The sequence below is a fragment of the Ochotona princeps genome, chromosome 14 (assembly GCF_030435755.1).
Source record: "Ochotona princeps isolate mOchPri1 chromosome 14, mOchPri1.hap1, whole genome shotgun sequence".
Classification (NCBI taxonomy): domain Eukaryota; kingdom Metazoa; phylum Chordata; class Mammalia; order Lagomorpha; family Ochotonidae; genus Ochotona; species Ochotona princeps.
In genome coordinates this window covers 63,106,125-63,121,577 of record NC_080845.1, presented here as the reverse complement: position 1 = coordinate 63,121,577, position 15,453 = coordinate 63,106,125, and the positions used below count along the sequence as shown (strand labels likewise).

Sequence of the window (15,453 nt, the reverse complement as noted above, 5' to 3'; positions counted from 1 at the left end):
TGGAGCAAGGCAGTGGGATGTAGGTCAGTTTAAAGAGAGTCTTTTTTACCCTGCTGTTGTGGGTTTAAATTGTAGTCCATGAGAGACAAGTGCAAGATTTTTTTAAGCCAATGCATGGTATATCTTCTTCATATTTCAGAAATATCCCTGTAAGGGGGCAGCCATTTGGTATAGCTATTGAGACATTGCTTGGGACACATGCATTCCATTTCACAGAGTCCCGGGTTCAAGTCCCAGCTTTACTCCAGATTCCAGCTCCTTGCTAACGTTCACCCTGGCAGGGCAGCAGATGATTTGGCTCAAAAAGTTGGATCCCTGCTACCCATGGGGAGTCCTGGATTGTGCTTCTAGCTTCTTTGGCCTGGCTCAGCCCTGACTACTGGGGGTATTGCAAAGTGAGCCAGCAGATAGGAGATCTCTGTCCCTGTGCCTTTCAAAGTAACTAAGTGATAACAAAGCAGCATCTCTCTAGCACTGCCTTTTGGGAGAGTTATTGTATTAGTTCGCTATTACTGTGTAAGAATCAAATGCAAATCAATGTCTTAGAACAAATTTGTTAGGTGACAGTTTCTGTGTGTCAGGAGTCAGACTGACTTTGTTCGGTTGTTGCCTTTAGGATCATGTCTGAGAACTCATTATGATATGTCACAGACCGTAGTCTCCCTCCAGGGTTGAGTAGGCAAAAACCCCATTCTAAGCCCCCATGACTATGTACAGCGTTCTGTTCTTAACAACATGTGGTACTAAGGGCGTCAGTTTCTTGCTGACTGTTGCCTGAAGGTTTCTCTCAATTCCTCACGTTTGACTTCTTCCAGTTGTATCTTTATGACCAGAGAGGAAGATAGTGTTTTAATGAGAATGCCATTGTAGTCTTTTGGAGCCATCCAGGCAAGAGTCTGGAAAGGATCAGAATTGCACCAGAAAGTAAACTTGCAGTCTGGCCCAGAATTAGATTGCTTATAAAGCTTGAGGGCACTGTCTCCAAGACCACCCTCTCTCAGTTCCATTACCAGCTACAAGTTGAGGGCATTTCTGAGTCAAACCATGCTTACATTGGGTAATTGTCTAGAAGGACTACCAGAGCTCACTGCGGGATATTGTATTAAGTAAAGATGGTGATGGCTGTTACAGGTAAAGGAACACATACAAATTAGAGGAAAAGATAGACAGGGTGGAGTCTGTTTGGTACTCAATGTGAACCTTCCGTTACTCTTAGTGTGTGCTGGTCTCCTACCATTAATGTATGACAACACAGAGTGTTGCGACCCAAGTCAACTCAAGCCTTGTTCAGCAGTCTTCTTTAAAAATAGAGGGGTTTTTTTTGGTTTGTTTTTTTTTTTTTTTGAAAGAAAAAGTAATGGACATGGTGGTCTTCCATTTTCTGGTTCGTTTAAAAAATACTTATTTAAAAGGCAAAGTGATGGAGAGACAAAGACATTTGCTGCTTCACCCCCAAAATGGTTGTACTAACCAGAATCCCGGTGAGCTGACACAGCACTACCCTAAACCACATGAGTGATCTTTCTTAGAATGGCCACCTTAACCGTTAAAATGAAACAACTGGTTTTACCCTATATATAGGTACTCCTATTAGGGACAGCTTGGATCTGCTTCCAGGAAGCAAGACAACGTCCAAACTTCTCTTTACACAAAGCAAAATCATTACTACACAGTTGCCTATACAACATTTTGGAAACTCTAGACATTTTTGTTTCGTGTCAGAAATGTTTCCTGGCAGAAAGCTATTCAGCTTTCACTATACAGGAATAAAGGATGGAAACAGTTTAGAGCTGAAGAGAGGCTTGTGCCCAAAATGGGAAGATTTTTTTTTTCCATGGAGTTCAAGGGATTGTTGTATTATCTTTGTTGGATGTTCCATTTACACAACGTCCCAGTGGTCTGTTTTTCCTCCTAGTTTTTGCTCAGCAGTCAGCAACTAGAAAATGTGCCTAATGGAAAAATGTTTTGTAAGCAAGGATTTTCTGGGAGAGAGTTTTTTGCAGGTGGTTTAGTTCTGGTAAAAATCACATAGCCACCAAGTAGATTGACTTCCAACAAGTGCTGTGAACCTGAAGAATTTATTGCCCTGTCGTCATCTCTCTCTGACTTTAACCTAACATGAAATTGTGAGGTTTAAGTGTCAGAAAACCTGACTTCAGTTTTAATTCTCTCACAAACCTATCCTTGATCTTGGCAAGTTCTTTCACTTTCTTAGACCTCAGTTTGTTTATCTGTTGGACTGGAATCTAGTTCCTACAGGGTCTTGCAGCCTCCACACAGTTGACATGTTAGATCCATTGATTCTTTGATGAAGAAGTTCCTGTGCATTGCAGGATGACTTGTAGAGTACCTCCACTCTCCACTCATGAGATGCCAGTAACACACCCTCTCCACCATCAGCTGTGCCAACTAGAAATGTCTTCAACATGATCAGACATCACCCCTGTTGGGAACCACTGAGCTACTAGATACTTACTCTTTAAAATCTAGTGTTGTAGGACTTTGCGGAAAGTTGGTGGTTTGGATCTTCTTAATCTCATGTTTATGCCTGACCCAGGTCATTTGTGCCAATGAGAAATAATGAGAATCTCAGTATCTTCAGAAAGGGTGAGATTTTAAGGGCAGAAAGTGTGACTCAACAGGAAAGAGTTCATGGTAAAAATGTCTGTCTTGCGAATTTAATTTTTTTAGCATTGCAAACTCTCTAGATGGTAACATCACAACCTAAACATAAAGCGATGAAAGATGTGTCCTTGGTATTGTGATAGTTATAGTTGGAATAGCTTACGGAAAAAGTTGAAACATGCAGGGAACTTTAGATTTTTTTTTTAGCTATTATGATTTAATTTCATTTCCAGCTGCTCTTATACTTTATTTCCAAAATGTAGACAAAATGTATTTGGAATCAGGAAACCAGGGTTTTAGTTCAAACTGCCCTTGGAGACATGTGAATTCCTTACAACAGAAAAAGCATATAGATGGGCCAAGGTTTATTTTTTTTTTCTACTTTCTTTTTTTCCCTTGTGGGGCCAGCTAAATGTGTTATGTGATATGCATCCATCTGTGTTTTAGTTTAGTGGTCCCAAACTTGAGGAACGAAAGGAAAATATATGGATAATATCTGAGGTAATGTTTCAACATGGGCTAAAATTCTCAACCAGTATTGTGAGCAGATTTATGAAGGATCCTTTGTTTTCTGTTTCTTTTCTAAAAGCTAAAGCTTTTAAAAATGTATCCATTTTGTTTTGTGTAAACCTTGGACTTATGGTGCAATTTGTTAATAGTTATAAATAGTTCAGCCTGTTAACTAATGTAACTAAATATTGTGTAGTGTAATGAGAGAAATAACAGATGGATTTTCATGTTTTTCTTTTCATCCATATCAAGTCAACTGATTTAACCATAGCTCTGAGTAGGTGGCTGAGCCGTCTTTATGTGCTAGCTGACAAAAATAAATTATTCTGTTTCTTTCAGTGAAAGTGCTGAGGTTTTTGTTTGTTTGTGATGAGAAATAGTTGGGGTGCATTTGAATTTCTCAGAATATTTCCAAGTAACAAGAGATTGTCTAAGATAGGCATTGTGGAGCAATGCCCACCCTTGCATTGCCTGAAATTCTATGTCAGAGCGCCAGTTCAAGCTCTTTGGTGAGTTATCTCAAAGTTATCTTGAGTGCTTCTCCAATTCTAGTCCAACTCCTTGTTAGTGAACATCTGGGGGACAGTGAATGATGACTGTGCTACCCCTGTGGGAGGCCATGATGAGTTCCAGGCTCTTGGCTTCAACCTGAACTAGCCCCGGTTATTGTGGGCTTTTGAGGAAGGAGCCAACAGATGGAAGATCTTTCTCTGTCACTGTGCCTTTCAAGTGGATAAAAAAAAATATTATGAGTGCGTGTCCATCATCCTCTTTCTTGAGCCCTGAGATGGAGCTCCTTGCAGTGCTTTGGATTCTGTGTGCTATGGTGGGCCTGAGGTGTTCTTCCTACTGGAAAGGAAGAGTCTGGTTGCACTGTTGACAAAAAGAGTTGGAAGGAGGATAGAGGATAAGGATGTTTGGTAACGCTAAACTGTCTAGGGATGACTTTGCATTTGTTTGTTGTAGAGTGTTGGATTTAAGCACCCTAATGAAATCCTTAGTGGTGACCCTCCTGTCAACTATGTGAATAGAATGTTAGGAGGAAGGAACCCTGGGAGATGCAGACCCATTCTGTGCCCTCTATTTTAGGAAAGCTAGCGTGATCACCTGTCCTTGGACTGTGAGGCCAGATCTGCTGGAGCAAGGCTGTTTACTGAGATCTGTTATGACATGTAATTCAAGTGCTTTATCATAGGCCTGGTCTCTCTTCATCCTTGTAACAACCAAAAGCGAACCGTCTGCATGGAGGAAAGGCGGGGCTCAGAAAAGCAAAACAATTGCCCCATTTTTCAGCACTGTAAAGTTAGGCTTCTGACCCACAGATTTCTGAAATAAAATGCCGTGTTTTAAATTGTCAAGTTATACCAGAATTAAAATATACTTTCTTTTATCAACTTAGGGGAAAAAATAGAAGCTCTAAAATTCCATAAACCTAAGAGTTCTTTTACAATTGTTTAAAGTGTAAAATCAAGTGAGTACCAGGTCTGTGTCATCCCCAGCTGGAGTGTGTTCTCTCTTAGCGTAGCAGGTAACCCATCATAGAGGAGGTCTCACCTCTTCCTGGGAACTCTCAGCTGTTTCACCAGATAGATATTCTGTCTTAGATACTTATTTGGGTTTTATAGTTTCTGCCACTTTGGCATTTTGTGTCTTTCCTTCTTATGTTAGAATGTGTTTTCCAATGTTATTAAAATTTTTAAATAATTGCTTTGAGATATAGTTCACCATTATAAAGTCTGAAGTTCAAGGACCAGTATTGTGGTGTAGCAGATAAAGCTGTTGCCTGTGACACCAACATCGCATTTGGGCACCAGATCATGTTGTGGCTGCTCCACTTCCAGTCTGGCTTCATGCTAGTGGCCTGGGAAGAGCAACAGAAGACAACCATGTACTGAGGCCCTTGGCCTTGCCACACACATAGGAGACCTGGACGAAACTCCTGGAGTCATTGCAGCCATCTTGGGAGTGAATCAGCACATGGAAGATCTCTCTGTCTCCCTCTTTCTGTGTCACTGTGACTTTCAAATAAATAAATACATCTTTTTTTAGTGTCTACTTCAGTAATGGTTAGTATTTGCAGACTTGTACAAACATCACCATAGAAGCTTTTAGAAATTTTTCTTCACCCCAATAACAAATATTCCCATCAACAATTGTTCCCCTCCTTTCTCTGCTACCTATCTGTGGAGAGTGAGTGACAATTTTGGTGCTGAATTTTTGTTTTTCATATAATAGGATTAGTAATACATGAATTCTTCTAAAACCTACTTCTTTCACATAGCATAATGTTGTCATGGTTTACCCTGATGGAGCGTATACCAGAGCTTCATCACTTTTTATGACTGAATTATTCCAGAGTAGACAATAGTTTTGTCTGTCCATTCCTGGCAACTTAAGTGATAAACACTTTTTGACTCTTAAGAATGATGTTCTATTTAAAAATATTCTGGGCCTGGCATGGTAGCCTAGTGGCTAAAGTCCTTGCCTTGCATGCACCAGGATCCCATATGCACTGGTTCGTGTCCCAGCTGCTCCTCTTCCCTTCTAGCTACCTACTTGTGGCCTGGTAAAGCAGTAGAGGACAGCCCAAAGCCTTGAGACCCTGCAACCACGTGGGAGACCTGGAAGAAGCTCCTGGCTCCTGATTGGCAAATGGCTGCAAGGGTCAGAGCTGAGCTGATACAAAACCAGGAGCTGGGAGCCTCTTCTGGGTCTTCCAGATGGATGCAGGGACCTAAGGACTTGGGGCAGTCCTCCACTGCTTTCCCAAGTTGTAATCAGGGAGCTGGATCAGAAGTAGACCAGCCAGTACGCAACCGGGGCCCATATGGGATGCTGGTGCCACAGGCAGAGGATGCCTGCTCCATGATTTGTTTGTTTGTTTGTTTGTTTAAGATTTATTTCATCTATTTGAAAGGCACAGTTATGGAGGTGAGGGGAGGGAGGAGTGGGAAGAGAGAGAGGCAGAAACACATCTTCCATCCACTGGTTCACTCTGCTAAATGGCTGCGATGCACAGAGCTGGGCCAGGCCATACCAGGAATTTCATCTGGGTCTCTCACATCGGTGCAGGGGTTCCAGGATGTCAGTCACCTCTGCTGCTTTTCTAGGTGCATTTGCAGACAGTTGGACAGGAAGTGGAGCAGCAGGGACTCCAGCAGGTGCCCATATGGGATGCAGGTGGTTACTTAACTCTTTATGCCACGATGTCAGCCCCTCTACTCCATTGTTTTATCTCTATCACTAAACCTCATGCACTAAAGGACTTGCTAGCTTCATTAAATGAGTGGAGGACGTTTTGTTCATGTGTGTTCTTGATTGTTGGGGCTGTCTCTCAGGACAGGTGGGTGTGCTGTTCTTCCTAATAATGTTAATAACCCACTGCAAGGTAAAAAGAACATTAGAGGCTTCATTTCAACTGATACCACCAGGAAAATAAACCTACAAGCTTGAATACTGCTTATGAAATGGATCTTGACCTGTCTGGTTATCCCAGATTATCCAGATTGTTGCCTTTTGTTTGGGGTACACTGGAAGTAGACCCAGATTTGTAGTTATCTTTTATCTGAGGACTTGTATAAAACATGAGTCCGGTCAGGAGATCTCATCACAGCAGCTAGTTAATTATAAGATATACTTAACAGTGCATGTGTGATAGAACAACAAATAAGTGATTTGCACAACACGTGTTAAAAGCTGTGCAAGATTTACAAGAACTGTATTGACCTTTGGCACAGTTAAGTGTCTGCTGATGTGTTTCTAACCTGTTGTGCCAAAAGGACACAATAGCTGCATAATATTGAAGAAACTTTATTTTGCTACCATTAATCTTGTAAACAAAACATTTATTAGCAAATCTTTACATAACTAAATCAAGGATACCTTTCTGGAGTTGAATTTACTACAGAAAGCCATTTATCTGATTGGAAATGGAACACAATCATTCCCTTGGAGAAGCTGCTGAAGTTTCCCCAGTACAGATTATAATGAGATGATTTTGTGATTTTTTTAAATTATCCAGATATACAGTATCTATATCTATGTATATATAGATACAAATTTTGTTTTGGTCTTTGGTGCTCTGAGACCAAACCTAGATTCATTGCTTTAGTGAATTTGCAAGTCTTAGATCTATAGTAGGATAATCTATGTTGGAAAAACAAACTTTTTCTTTCCTCTTCTCACACAAAATAATCAACACAAATGTATGTATGAATTCAGAAAATGTGGGACTTCTCCCAACAGTCAAGCAGTGGCACGCTAGCTGGTGTTTTCCAGTTCGGTTCTGTCTCTGTCCAACTAGAAGACACTATAAGATCCTGCAGGCTGGGGACATGGTCACCAAGGTTACTGATACTCCACCTGATACCAATCAAAGCCTTAAATAGCTTTACTTGTACTTCTGACCATTTGGCTGTAAGGCAGAGTCCCCAAGTCCCTTCTCTTTGGTTTCTGATGAGTTTGCTTGAGAAATTTACAGAACTCAGGGGAACACTGCTTGAATTTATTTAGTTTATTACAAAGGATACAGATAAAGACATGCATAGGGTATGGGATAAAGGCTTCAGACTTCATTCACCCTCCAGACAGCACCTTCCCAGAACCTGGAGAGATGTGCCCATCTCTCCAAAAGTTCTGCCGACCGCGTCATTTTGTGTTCTTGTGATACTTGATTTCTCAGACATGATTGCTGATAGACTAACTGTGAAAACTCAGCAAACCCTAACTGTTTCGAGTCTCACTTTTCCTCTCTTGTACAGCCTCCCTCCCTGCAAGGTATAGAGCAGAGTACCCCTTGAACAGGAATCATCCTTCTGACCCACTACCCAGAAGTGGGTCCAATCATTTGTTTTGGCCAGCTCCAAGACAGAGAGGAGCAGGAAGATTCTGGAGTATTTTGCGACCTGCTCTAGGGAAGAGAAATTATGGTTTCTATGTATGAAACTCAAAATATGAATACCACTATGTCACAGGTACCACTTGAACATCATAAAAAAATGTTACTTTGTGAACTAAGCCTAGGAGATAGATATTATAGTGAGGAGGTCGCCTATACAAGTGTGAAAGCTTTTCTTGAAACACATTGCTTGAATGAATGACCACTCATTATGTTAATGTGCCCTTCTCTGTGTCAAACATTGTCCTCTGAAGAAATGAAAGGTCAGGATTAACAGCCTTCACTGCCAAGGTTACATTCTTCATCATTCCTAGAAAATTTACTGATAAAATTTGCCAATTACTGGTACATTAAGAATTAAAATACTGATAAAAATGATACACACACACACTGAATTGTTCTACATTTTTCCATTTTTAAAGAGTAAAAAGATTTTAAAATTTAGTTTCGATTCCTACTTGCTCTAATTTATATTTCTAAAAAGTTATGTTGTTTTGAATAAGCGCTAATCCTATGCAGTGACACAAATGTCACTGACAGTGTTCGTCCAGTTCTGATCTTATACTAATAGGAAATACTAGATGTATTGCTTGGAGCAGTATGTGCTTAAAGTTTAGAATCATGAGGCTTTGTGCAGTCATTAATGTATACCTAAAGTTTCTTGCCATTCTTCACTGTCGTAGTAATGAGGGTCAAAGTGCTGTTCCATTCCTTGCTCATGGTACTCCAGGGCTCCATCAGTTTCATCATGCTCATCGCTATCTTCTTCTTGAAATCTCTGGAAAACTTGTGTTTTCAGCTGTATTGTTTGGCCGTTGGGGCCTCTTTGTTCGCCATAATAAATACTGTGTATGTAAGGGAAGCAGAAGAAGATGTATGAATTTATTGGTTCTTTCAGCTTATTTTGGTCGACACGAAGATATGTTAAATGGTGCTGATACGCTGGATCAATGGAAGGACACATCACTGTCACATTGATATCTGAAAAATACAAATTAAAAAATTATCCCCACAGCTTAAGCACTGTTACTTTTTTGGCTTTGGTTATATGGTATACAGTTTTATTCATTAAAATACTTGCAAGTAGAATCACCTTAACTATTTTTATATTAATCAAATAATAGGAAAATTTAAACTGACTTCTGTATTATCAAAATAAATGCAGTTTCATTGACTCCTAAGTAATATATTAGTAGAAACAATTGCAAAAGTAAAAATTTTTAAATAATATATAGTCCACTATTTAGGATACTCATTATTTTTTCATATACTCTGACGTATTCTCAATATTTAAGATGATAAATCTAACCGACTTGGCACACTGTTCTTTGGAACCAATTTCTACCATTTCTCTTGCCAACTTCAAAATTACCATTTTTTGTAGCTTGTTCTTTAAAATGTTAAAATATTATTCTTTCTATATTTAAACAATGAAAATTTACATACTTTCTATTTCATTATTTTCTAGGTATAAATGTTCCAAACTTCTTGGAATGTAGAACGATTGCTTCAGTTTGTTGTGTCCAACATTGAGCTCTACAAGGTTGGAGAGATTAAAAATGTTACTTGGGATGTCTTGCAGTTTGTTATATGACAGTCTTAGAGCATGAAGTTTGGGAAGTTTGTCAAAATAATTTTCAGGTATAGAAGAAATTGAATTATTTTCTAGAGATAGATACATAAGTGAAGAAGGCAACCCAGGAGGCATTGATTCTAATCTGTTATGACATAGGTTAAGCTGCATTAATTTTTCCATTTTGGCAAGAACTTCTTCTGTTAACATAGCGTCATGGAGATGATTGTAACAGAGATCCAGCATGGTCAGGCTGATTAGTCCATCCATGCCATTTTTCTGCAGCCTGGAGATTTTGTTGTAACCAAGGAAGAGTCTTTCCAGAGATTTGGGAAGAGGTGATGGAAATTGGTCTAGATGGTTATGTTCTAAGTGAAGTTGTAGTAGATTTGGAAGCTTGGCAAACACACCATAATCTATCTTTTCAGATTTGATTTTGTTGTGGCTGAGGTTAATTTCTTTAAGTTGAGTGGCGTTGGTGAAGGAATCTGCAGTTACAGCTTCAATCTCATTGAACTGAAGGTATAGTTGCTGAATGTGCACCGGAATGTTTGGAATAGTCTTGAGCTTGCGGTTGTCACAGTACATTGATGTTGGGAAGTTAGGTGGACAGAAGCATTCACTGGCACAGCCTACGGTGTTCCAATGGAAAGGAGCTCCATATTCTGTATTTTGATGAAACCGGAATTCTGGTTGGTAATCCTCACTTGGTTCTTGGTCATAATCTTCATCCCATTGATAAGTTTCATACTGGCTATATACTTCGACACCGAAAAAGAAGAAAAACACAGAGAGTAGGCTTAAAAAGCCCATGTTCATTTTTTTTTTGTCCTATTGCAAAGAGAAAATGAGATATATTGTGGGAAAAGGTACTAAAATTCAGAATAGTTCTTGCATAAAATGATAGTATATAGAATATATTTGTGTCTGTATATAAAAGAATATCCAGGAAAAAAATGAACAGTACTCAAACTAAAATTAATGCTTAAGTACCCTGAGCTGTAATACATTTTTTTTTAGTTATATATTGCATTGAGCCAGAAAGTAAATCTGGTATTTTAAGTAACTGTCATTTAATAGGATCCCAAATTCTCTTGACAATGATGATGTGACGTCACTTAGTGACTACCTGATGTTCCCCTACTGCAGATGTTGGGTATCCCTGCCATCAGTCACTTCTTCAGGGCTGGCCCCGAACTATGGGAAGACACATCTATTTTTCAGTTGAAGAGCTTTCGCCTGGGACATTCTGATTTTATATTAAAGCAGTCTCCCCTCCTACAGCTTCTATTTGATGATACCCTTTCTGCCCTTTTGAGGAACATGAAATGCTTGAGATATTTAGAAATGAGGCTCCTGTTTGCTCTCAGTGTTTTTTGTCCAAGCCTAACTCTGCCTTCAAGCTTTCCTCAGGGAAGTTTCTAAGGCCCAATCGTTCTGTCTCTAACTCTGCTGGAATACTTGAAATTCCAAATACAATATTTACATTCCACAGAGTCTTAGCTGATATTTTAGCCTTTGCATTTTTCTGACTAGCTTCCTGTTTTTTCACTCATATTTTTAAATTAAGTTATAGATTTCACACCCTAGTGTAAAACCTAATGGAGAATCAGAGAGACATTCAGGGCAGCAGGAAGAATGGGGCATTGAATAAGTGGTGTCAGACCATTGATACCAGAAGATGTATAGATAGCTGGATTATGTCTTGCAGGAGACTGGAAATTTGTATTTCAACCATGTCACCCGCTATATCTGCATCAATCAAATAAGACAGTTGTCATTAAATTGTGCTTTAAGGGGGAGTGTTCTGGTGCAGTGGGTTAAGCCGCAGCTCAGGATCATCACACCCCAATCTGGCAGGCCGATTTGTGTCCTGGTTGCTCTGCTTTCACACAGCTTCCTGCTACTGTATCCTGGGAAACTATTTTATGTTTTGGGTCATTGCCACCCACGTGGAAGACCCATAGCAAGTTTCTGTCCCAACCCTGGCTGTTACAGACTTTTGGGAAGTAAAAGAAGCAGATGGAAGGTCTCAGTCTCTCTTTTAAGTTGGTGAAAAATTAATAGACCTATTTTTAAAAGTATTATGCTTTGCGTATCTCACCTGGTGGTTGTTAGTATTGTGTGACACATACATGTGAAAGTGCTTGCATATTGAAAATTGCTTCTCACAAGGAATAAGTGTATTATTTAGGAAAATATTTCTAAAATATTATTTTATATAAATATATATAAATAATATATATAATATATAATATATAATATATGTGGATATATGTATAAATAATATATATAAATAATATAAAATATTTCTAAGATAATATTTCATTCCTTTACTGTTATCTGTGATTTCATGAACAAGTGAATGTACTCACACATCATTGTATGTATAAAATGATTTGTCTCTTACTCATCTTGAATGTTCTTAGTTTTTATCATTGATGTAACTGAGAAAAAAGTAGTTAAAATATTTTCTCTTACAGAATCCTGTATGAGAAAGGTTCTCAGTTCGTTTTGGTTTTGTCAGAAATGACCAAAAAATGCACAGAATGTAAATATTATAGGTATTTAGGTCTGAAGTAGTTACTTAGGCAGTTAGAGACCTCTGATTTCTTCTGTTATGGATCAATTTTATAAGTAATGTCATCCTCCATTCTTGTCATGTACCCACATCCAAAACCTAGTCATGTTACACACAAAACGTATGCACAGCACAGTTTTGAGCATCCTAAACTCTGACTACTGTCTGTGTGTAGTAACTTTAGCCAAGATGATTTTAGATTTCGATAGGACCTAGAATGTATTCTTCATCCTAGTGTCTTTTCCCTGATCCCCAGCTGTGATTTCCATCATCAGTTCCTTCTTACCTCCCTGGACCACATGATTCATCCCTATTACCACTCCTTGGACATACTCTGCTCTTTCTGGTCCCTGATATCTGGCAGACTACAATTCCAGCTGCTTGAGTTGTCCACATTCTTTCAACCTAACGGAAGAAGTGGACATGACTCAAGAAAAACAGGACCTGTGTTAGAGATTCTGTTTGTGACCGTGCCTGTGTCGTCAGCTGCATCTCCTGTGCCCCTCCCTGCTCCACTGCTGCAGTGCCTGGCCTCCCTCACATTTCCACAGTCTGTCTCTTGATTATTGCTTTTGGATAATGAACCTTGCTTCCTTTTCATTATTCAAGAAAGCAGTATCAAGTGATCATACTAATGTATTTTCTTGTATGAGGATACTTCCAGAAATTCATGGAAAATGGAATTGAAGAGTAAGTTGCTTTGGTTCTCAGATTTTTGAAACTCATGCACATGAAGAATCTTCAAGTTTCATGGAAAATACATATTATTAATAAACTATGCATGGATTTCAAATACTTTTTCATTTTTCTACTGACTTTGAAATAGCCTCATACTTTTCAGCACCTACAAGAAAGATGAGAATGCTGCCTTTTTTTTTTAATGTAATATGTGACTTTGAACTTGTGAAAGTTGGCTTTCTTTACCATGTGATTCATAATGGACATGTCATTGGCCTGGACTTTTACCTTAGAGGGGTGTTAGGATTCTCATAGGATCCGATGCAGAAACTCCCAGGTAGGGCAGCTAAGTGACCACGTAGAAACAACAAGGTGACATGCTTGAGAATTGGTAAGACCATGAAAGCCAGAGTCTAGAAGGCTCAAAGAATTTGTACTATGGAAATGGATGCCTGATTAGTTGAATTAACATTTCAACTAAGACGGTTATGCCCAGTGCTCATGGGTAGAGAACAGGACTCTATCAGTAGGTATTTTTGTTGGATTGCAGTTTACAATTGTCCTGAGTTATTTTTAAAGATGAAACACTGGACTAAGTTGGTGAGGAACACGGAAATAGAGCATCAAGGTTTGGTCTCTGTAGAAGCAGTTTGGTGGAAGAGAGGCGACAAAAAGAACCATCACCAGCCCAGAGCAGAGGACCATTTATTACTGACATGCTGTGGGACCTGTGGCTTCTCCCTGCTGGAGAAACAAAGAAGTCTTTTGTAGACACCATTTGATCTAGACTTTATAAAGAGCAGGAAGAGATATAAAATATCCTATAATCTTTACTCTTACATTCATGTAAAATTCACATTCATGAATTTTAGATATGGCTGCCTATCATTTTGTAGGGAGGTGCATTCTAAGAAATGCATCAGGAGAATTTTTTAATTCTGTAAGTCTCATAAAACATTTCCAGGTAGAAAAAGTGTAGCCAGCTACGCACCACTGTATGCTATAACTTATTGCTCCTATCGCCTGGTGAACAAAGGAATATGAAATGAAAAACACACCCAAGGGAAATGATAAAAGCAAGATGTGCTGAACACAAGATGAGGCTGCTGCTACTGGGACAGGGCATACTGTTTTACAAACAGCTTTTTAATTTTGTTTTTTCATTTTTAATTACTCATTTGAGGGGCATAGGACACAGATGCTCGCATCTGCTGGTTCATTTTCATTTGTCTGCATCCTTCAGGGTTGACTCAGGCCTCCCACTGTGTGGCCGGAGTCCAATCACTTAAAGCCTCACCACTGCCTCCAAGCATTTACATGAACAAGAAGCTGGGATTGAAGAACAGAGCAGACACTTGGAACCAGACACCCCAACTCAAGATAGGAACATTACAAGTTTTAGTAAGAACAAATCAGTACTAAGAACAAATCAGTACTGGGATGATGATTAAGGCCAAGCAGTTGGCCCAGTGTTTGAGATACCCATGTGAGAGTACACAGGTTCAGTGCTCAACAGCAGCTCTGGCACCTGATTCCAGCTTCCTGCTGATGCACAACCAGGGAGGGAGCAGTGAAGACTCCCGTGTGGGAGACGTAGATGTGTCCACTGATCCCACATTCAGGAAATGAGCCAGAGCGTGGAAGTGTTTCTCTTCCTCTTCCCCAACAGTTGCAAATTTACAAATAATAGTAACTGACTTAAAAGTATAATAATATAAACTAGTAAGTTATTATCAAATGTTGTGAATGTGCATAGTAATATGTGCTGTACTTTGTTATGGCTGGCAGCCCATTAGATTTGTTTATACCAGCATAACCACAGACATTCGAGTAATGAATTGTGCTGGATAGCATGACAACTATGACGTCACTAGGAATAGAAATTTCCATTCCCTTATAATCTTATGGGACCCCTGTCGTGTGTGCAGTCCTCCCTCAAATGAACCTCATTTTGTGGTTCATGACAGTTTTACTGTGCCCATTATAGCATAGCATTTTAAATTTTAAAGCATTTATCTTTCAATTCAATCTCCCCATAGTTCCTGGAGTCAGGTTCCATAAGGCTGCTGTGTTCCTGAAAGTAGCACAGGAGGCAAAGACAGACAGCTGCCCTGGGCCAAGCTACACACACCAGGCTCTGAGACCATCACTCAGTGAGCTTGTGAAAACTCATCTAAACTCTTTCCATGTATTGAGAACATTAGTAGGCATCAGTTAATAGCCCTACATTTGAAAACTGAAATCTGCTGCTCAGCAGTAACGAGAAATGTTGAAAAAGAAAGAAACCTCGGTCATAAATTTGACTTAGAACCAGGATCCTCTGAAAGTAGAGGACTTCTTTGTGTTGTCTGATGTTGATTTTCCTGGCCACATCCAGGGAAGGGCTTTTCCTGAAGTTTCTCTTGAACACTTGTCCCACCGCCTGTTCACTCAGTGCACTTTACAGTTCTGAAATCCTTTTTCCATCCATTCTCTTGCTCTTCCCTTGAGATAATTTTCTATGTTATTATAATCTGTAGTTTGATTTTATCCAAAGTTTCATTACAGCTAATCTCATCTTAGCCATTTGTGTGTGTTTCTTCTTCTTTT

General features: G+C 39.3%; 2 protein-coding genes across 2 annotated transcripts in view; one reads left to right on the top strand and one right to left on the bottom strand.

Annotated features, from left to right (window-relative positions):
• The window catches only part of CENPP (centromere protein P), a 246,272-nt gene that overhangs the window by 80,286 nt on the left and 150,533 nt on the right, over positions 1 to 15,453 (top strand). The window lies entirely within an intron of this gene.
• Positions 8,315 to 10,430, bottom strand: OMD (osteomodulin). The gene is made up of 2 exons (XM_012930832.2): positions 9,479 to 10,430; positions 8,315 to 9,013 (listed from the first exon to the last, which is right to left on the bottom strand). The coding sequence occupies exons 1-2, from the start codon at positions 10,422 to 10,424 to the stop codon at positions 8,673 to 8,675; spliced, it is 1,287 nt and encodes a 428-aa protein (XP_012786286.2). The 5' UTR covers positions 10,425 to 10,430; the 3' UTR covers positions 8,315 to 8,672.